The sequence below is a fragment of the Microchirus variegatus genome (genome assembly GCF_963457635.1).
Source record: "Microchirus variegatus genome assembly, chromosome: 2".
Lineage (NCBI taxonomy): Eukaryota > Metazoa > Chordata > Actinopteri > Pleuronectiformes > Soleidae > Microchirus > Microchirus variegatus.
Window position 1 is genome coordinate 44427806 of NC_139803.1, and position 7485 is coordinate 44435290.

The 7485-nt window shown below is 38.2% G+C and overlaps 1 protein-coding gene across 1 annotated transcript; it reads left to right on the forward strand.

Moving 5' to 3' along the window:
• The first annotated feature begins 932 nt into the window (after nt 1-932).
• On the forward strand, nt 933-7485 carry LOC310943118 (type I phosphatidylinositol 4,5-bisphosphate 4-phosphatase-A-like). The gene is made up of 7 exons (XM_083908640.1): nt 933-1190; nt 2724-2905; nt 4684-4790; nt 4892-5003; nt 5568-5620; nt 5729-5819; nt 6348-7485. Exons 1-7 carry the CDS (start codon nt 1085-1087, stop codon nt 6489-6491), a joined length of 795 nt encoding a protein of 264 aa, XP_083764766.1. The 5' UTR covers nt 933-1084; the 3' UTR covers nt 6492-7485.

Here is a 7485-nt window from a genome sequence, read left to right on the forward strand (position 1 = left end):
GACAGAAACGTGAAAATATTCACATTTAAGAAGCTGAAAAATGACAGAAACGTGAAAATATTCACATTTAAGAAGCTAAAAAATGACAGAAACGTAAAAATATTCACATTTAAGAAGCTGAAAAATGACAGAAACGTAAAAATATTCACATTTTCAGAAGCTAAAAAATGACAGAAACGTAAAAATATTCACATTTAAGAAGCTGAAAAATGACAGAAACGTAAAAATATTCACATTTAAGAAGCTGAAAAATGACAGAAACGTGAAAATATTCACATTTAAGAAGCTGAAAAATGACAGAAACGTGAAAATATTCACATTTAAGAAGCTAAAAAATGACAGAAACGTAAAAATATTCACATTTAAGAAGCTGAAAAATGACAGAAACGTAAAAATATTCACATTTAAGAAGCTGAAAATTGACAGAAACATGAAAATATTCACATTTAAGAAGCTGAAAAATGACAGAAACGTGAAAATATTCACATTTAAGAAGCTGAAAAATGACAGAAACATGAAAATATTCACATTTAAGAAGCTGAAAAATGACAGAAACGTGAAAATATTCACATTTAAGAAGCTGAAAAATGACAGAAACATGAAAATATTCACATTTAAGAAGCTGAAAAATGACAGAAACATGAAAATATTCACATTTAAGAAGCTGAAAAATTAAAATATTCACATTTAGCTGGACAATTAGTATTTTGTTTGTTGCAGTACCCAGAGTGGCCACCAGGGCAGAATTGCATTTAAGGAAAAGGGGGCGGGGCTATATCCAGTTCTTATGGGTCAAACATGATCCCGCCCCCTCATTCCTCACGGAGCTTGCTGATTGGACGTAGCGCGCTGTCAGTCACAGACGTAGGTCGGACCACAGTCATGTGACACATGTTTTCGTTGTTTCACTTCCGCCTCGGGAGTTCCTCTCTTCACTGTGACTCAGTGTTTGAGGCTGAGGTCGAAAAATAAATAAAAATAACAACCGTGCTCAGCGGTTCTTCCACAAACTTGCAGCCGCTGCAGACGCTTCTCCCGCGGTCACTGCTCAGCACCGACTGCCGCTGGAGGGAGTTCGGCAGCCATGGCGGACGAGGAGCGGTCACCGCTGCTGTCCGAGCAGCACGACGCCGCCTCCAACGGCTTCTCTGCCGGCGACAGGTCGCACGGTTTCCCGTCTAAACCTCAGAGTGAGTCCGCCGCCGCCGCGAGTCGCCTTTAAATAACACGTTTAAATGTACATTTACAGTCAAAATGTCCACATTTAAACGCGTATTTTCACGCACGAGCTGTAGTTTACAAGCTAGCAGGCTAGCAGTGTGGCTAACGTTAGCTCCAAAATAAGAGAATGTTGTTGATTTAACCTTTGAAATGTACTTAATGCGATCTTATCATGCGTCGATAAAGTACTTACATCACGTAAACCAGGGTTTGTTGTGTAAAGTTGGTGGTTTTAGCTAAAAAAATTGACATTTTAGGGACTTTATTGACAGAATATTGAATAAAGTACTTTATATTTGTGTTTGTTTATGTGTAGAAACACTGGAAGATAAAAGTCCTTCACTAACTCTAATATAAATCTATACAATCAGTCATTAATGTCTAAAGTCTCAGTGTAGTTTAACACAAAGTGCAGTTTAATGTGAAAATTCAAAGTTTGTGTTTTAACATAAACATGTTGACCTTCCAGTTTTTCTCTCTTTTCTCTTTTTATTTCCATTTTCATGTGAAAGAATGAAGTGAAAGTGAATTCCTGTTTTTCAGTTGTCGACTCAGCGTTTTACCCACATCATCACATCCTTCTTTATTTATTTATGGATCAGTAAATGACTCAGCGTATTTGTTTGATCGCAGATCATGTGACTCAACATTAAGAGTTGGGATTATTTTTCATGACAAAGAGGAGACGACCACTTTCACTGCTCTATTAAAGGGACATAAAACAGATATAAACATAAAAGTTTACTGATGATTTAACTTCCTTTCATTACAATAACAAATATAGAGTTGTGATTAAACTAAAGCTGCGACTGTAGAAATGTGACGTAATCATTTATCCCAGAAACGTGAAAATATTCACATTTAAGAAGCTGAAAAATGACAGAAACGTGAAAATATTCACATTTAAGAAGCTGAAAAATGACAGAAACGTGAAAATATTCACGTTTAAGGAGCCGAAAAATGACAGAAACTTGAAAATATTCACATTTAAGAAGCTGAAAAATGACAGAAACGTGAAAATATTCACATTTAAGAAGCTGAAAAATGACAGAAACGTGAAAATATTCACATTTAAGAAGCTGAAAAATGACAGAAACGTGAAAATATTCACATTTAAGAAGCTGAAAAATGACAGAAACGTGAAAATATTCACATTTAAGAAGCTGAAAAATGACAGAAACGTGAAAATATTCACATTTAAGAAGCTAAAAAATGACAGAAACGTGAAAATATTCACGTTTAAGAAGCCGGAAAATGACAGAAACAAGAAAATATTCATATTTAAGAAGCTGAAAAATGACAGAAACGTGAAAATATTCACGTTTAAGAAGCTGAAAAATGACAGAAACGTGAAAATATTCACATTTAAGAAGCTGAAAAATGACAGAAACAGCTTTTACTGCTCTGTTGTGAAGTGAACGTCAGTGAATTTTCGTATCTTAATCACACATTTTCCTTTAAAGTGTATTATAATAATAAATCTCTTCGTGATTCCTCTCCAGGTCTGAATCCCTTTCCCAGTCTGTTGACTCCGGCCGATCCTCCTCCTCCGTACTCTCCTCAGGGAAGTCCTGACAGCAGCAGCGCTCCGGTCATCAGCTGCAGAGTTTGTCAGAGCTCCATCTCCGTCGAGGGAAAGACGCACCAACACGTGGTCAAGTGCAGCTTCTGCAACGAGGCCACGGTCAGTTTCTTTATGTCTGATGGTTATTGTGAGGAACCTGTTGTTCCTGTTGAGATTATGGCTCATTTTTCAGGGTGTTAACGTGCATAAAAACTCTAAAAATGCGATATGGGAATAGGGCACAAACCCATTCGTAGCCCCTTGGCTCTATAGCGCCCCCAGTAGTCACGTCATGATCAAAACAAAATTGTCGACTCAGGACAAAATTTGGTTTATCAGGCTAACCTCAAAGTTTCTTGATGAATTTTTGACGCTAGAAAAAGTGGCCAAAATTGTGTTAAAAGCTAAATTTTGTCGCACATAGTTTTTCCGATGATCCTACCTACGAATGCTATAATAACACATTTATCACAGTTAAACACCTGAAACAAATGATCGCAGCTTAAATATCGAATTAATATACACCATATACCCTTTTAGCACCATAATAATAGATATATTTATATTGAACGTGTTTCGTGGATCGCCGTAGCGTTACCATGGAACGAGCGTTTAACGCAGGGGTTCTCAAAGTGTTGATACCTGAGGGCCAATTTAGGAACCCAACATTGGACTGAGGGCCGCCAAAGGGAAAAAAAAGAAAAAAAACTGAAATAAATCTTATTTGTAATAACTATGGCGTCCAAATTTGACACAACCGACATACTATACTACGTCGTCCAAACTGTGACTTTTTTTTTATTATTATTATTTTTGGTCCAAAATTTGACAAAAAACGTCATACTATACTATGTCGTTCAAAATTTTACCATTTTTGGGGGGAAACAGTTTTTGGTCCAAAATTTGACAAAAACGTTGTACAATACTATGTCGTCCCAAATTTTACAATTTTTTTTCAAAAAAAATTTCGGTCCAAAATTTGACAAAAACGTTGTACAATGCTATGTCGTCCCAAATTTGAAACTTTTTCTCAAAAAAATTTGGTCCAAAATTTTACAAAAATTATATATGCCGTCCCAAATTTGACATTTTTTCTTAAAAAAAATGTTGGCCCAAAATTTGACAAAAATTACATATATACCATCCCACATTTTTGGGAAAAAATTTAAATGCCAAAATTTGACAAAAACGTCATACTATACTATGTCGTTCAAAATTTTACCATTTTTGGGGGGGAACAGTTTTTGGTCCAAAATTTGACAAAAACGTTGTACAATACTATGTCGTCCCAAATTTTACAATTTTTTTTCAAAAAAAATTTCGGTCCAAAATTGGACAAAAACGTTGTACAATGCTATGTCGTCCCAAATTTGAAACTTTTTCTCAAAAAAATTTGGTCCAAAATTTTACAAAAATTACATGTATGCCGTCCCACATTTTTGGGAAAAAATTTAAATGCCAAAATTGGACAAAAACGTCATACTATACTTTGTCACGATGTCATCCAATAATTGATGACATAGTAAATATAGTTGTACAGTTTACACTTGTTGGTCTGTATCCAGTTATGTCCAGTAAACATTTAAAAAGCTTAGTAGCTCCTGGATTAAAACCATCAACTGTAATTCATTGCGGGGCCGCCAGAAATGTTTCTGCGGGCCGCCATTGGCCCTCGGGCCGCACTTTGAGAACCAATGGTTTAACGTGTTTCGCTGGTTTATTTTCAGTGAAATGTTCCCAAACTTTTGTGTCTGAGTTTACGAGACTCTTCGTCTGTTTCCGCCCGTAATTCGTGCGTCGTTCTTCTTCTTCTCTGCTTCCTTGCGGGATGTAAACGGCGATTCCTGTGTCTCGGCGTCACGTGACAAACGTCCTGTTTTCTCTCTTTGTGTCGACAGCCCATAAAAAACGCTCCCGTGGGGAAGAAGTACGTCCGCTGTCCGTGTAACTGTCTGCTCATCTGTAAAGTCACGTCTCAGAGGATCGCCTGTCCACGCTCGCACTGGTGAGACGGAGACGACGTCTGTAAACAAACAAACAAACAAACAAACAAACAAACAAAGCCATCGATCGTCACTGGTTTGTCGTTTTTTTCTGTCCTGACAGTAAACGCGTCATTAACCTGGGATCAGTTCACATCGGGAGAGAAAGTCCAGAACCACAACAGCAGCCGGTCGGTATCAGAGTGATCTGTGGACACTGCTGCAACACCTTTCTGGTAACACACACATGTACACACACACACACACACACAAATGTACACACACATGTACACACACACAGACACACACACATGTACACACACACACACACACATGTACAGACACACACACACACACGTACACACACGCACAAAGACACACACACACACACACACATGTACACACATGTACACACACACACACACACACACACACACGCACACACACATGTACACACATGTACACACACACACACACACACACGTACACACACACACACACACGTACACACACATGTACACACACACATACATGTACACGCACACACACGCACACACATGTACACAGACACACACACACATGTACACACGTACACACACACACACACACACACATGTACACACACTTACACACACACACACACACACACACACACACACATGTACACACACATGAACACACGCACACACGTGTACACACACACACGTACACAGACACACACACACAGACACATTTACACACACACACACACGTACACACACACACACACTCTGACCTGTGTGTGTGTGTGTGTGTCTCAGTGGACAGAGATCTCAGACCGGACGTTGGCTCGTTGTCCTCACTGCAGGAAAGTGTGAGTGATCTTTTTATTTTTGATTATTTCTCCTTCTCTTTTTTTTTTTACAATTGTCGTTTATTTTAACTGTTTTTAAAAATGTTTTTTTATTATTATCATCTCCAGCTCTTCTATTGGTCGACAGTACCCCAGGAGGCGGAGCCTGCTGTGTTTCCTGCTCTTCATCGTCTTCGCGGCCTCCACTGCAGGACTTTTGGTGTGTGTGTATCTGTATGAGTGTGTGTGTGTGTGTGTGTGTGTGTGTGTGTATCTGTATGAGTGTGTGTGCATGTGTATATGAGTATGTGTGTCTTTGTTTGTGTGAGGGTGTGTGTGTATCTGTATGAGTGTGTATCTATACGAGTATATGAGTGTGTGTGTGTGCGCGTGTATATGAGTGTGTATCTATATGAGTGTGTGTGTGTGTGTATGCATCTATCTATATGAGTGTGTGTGTGTGTGTATGAGTGTGTGCGTGTGTGTCTGTATGAGTGTGTGTGTGTGTGCGTGTATATATAAGTGTGTGTATCTATATATGTGTGTGTGTGTGTGTGCGTGTATATATGAGTGTGTGTATCTATCTGTATGTGTGTGCGTGCATCTGCGTGTGTGTGTGTGTGTGTGTGTCTGCTTTAAATGTTCTTTTCTGTCTCAAACATGAGGTTCTCACACTGGTGGGCGTGTCCCTCAATAGGGGGCGTGGTCTTAAAACTGTGTGTGTGTGTGTGTGTGTGTGTGTGTTCAGGTGGGCACGTGGAAACCCGCTCGTTCGTCTAAAGGCATCTACGTGTCGTGGGCTCTGCTCGTCTTCCTCACTCTCTTCGCTCTGCTAAGAACTTTCTACTGGAGGTGTTTGAAAATCAGCGATCCTGTGTCCGACATCACGTAGACGAGGAGACGAGGAGACGAGGAGACGAGGGAGGAAGGTGAGGAGAGAAGGAAGGTGGACGGGTGATTAAAACTGGACTCTGTGGAGAAACTTGACTTTACTTTACCACCAATAGGTGGCGCCGTGCTTAAAGAGGCTGTTGTTTTAGACGTGTGGAGTCACTGATGCTGCTGAGGTGTTTTTTTTTTTACTTGAAGCTTTTGTTTGTTTCCAAAAATATCAAGTAACTAATTTAAATAAAAAGACCCAAGAATTCAAAGCAGGTTTTTTTTTTTTAAACCAAAAATGTGGATTAAACGACAAAAAGAATCAAATTTTACGTAAGTTTTAATTTTTGGAACAGAAACGACAAAAACTTCACGTTTATCCGTGAAAATAGTCCAAATATCAGGATTTGTGGTGTTTTCTTGTTTGTTTTTCAAGCTAAGGTGAAATTTTGAATCATTTTTTTCCTGTAATTTTTTCTGTGTTTGATCAAAATGTGCAAATATAACCTGATATTATATTTTAAAAATGCTTAAAACAATGATGGAGGAATTAAAATCAGTCAGAATTCACTCAAAAACAACTTGAATAGATTTCTTTATTTATTGATCGTCTCCTGATTGAAACTAAATGATCGCGTTTGTGTAAATGTCCCTTTAAATGTGTGTTAAAGTGTAAATGAATGATGTGAATATTATTATTATTATTATTATGGAACAGATTAACACTTTTAACAAGGTTTTCGGATGAATTAAAGTCACAAAACACAGGAAAACAATCTCAAACTAACCTGGATTAAATGTTTTAATTTTCCAGATTAAACATCAGATTATTTGTATTGAAGCCAAATCACGTGATAAAGTCTCTGAAATGTTGTTGTTTTTTTGTAGCATTTCTGAACATAAACGCCTTCAAATTTATTATTGTGTGTAAAATAAGTGTGTGTGTGTAGTTACCAGTAACCACCACAGGGGGGCAGCAGAGGCCAGTTCAAAGGTTTTAGAGACTG

What these genes read in the sequence shown, in the direction of transcription:
- LOC310943118 (XM_083908640.1), top strand. Translation starts at nt 1,085, where the DNA reads ATGGCGGACGAGGAGCGGTCACCGCTGCTGTCCGAGCAGCACGACGCC. An exon ending in GCCTGTCCACGCTCGCACTG is followed by an intron (nt 4,791 to 4,891) that starts GTGAGACGGAGA and finishes CTGTCCTGACAG; the next exon opens with TAAACGCGTCATTAACCTGG. An exon ending in TGTCCTCACTGCAGGAAAGT is followed by an intron (nt 5,621 to 5,728) that starts GTGAGTGATCTT and finishes TATCATCTCCAG; the next exon opens with CTCTTCTATTGGTCGACAGT.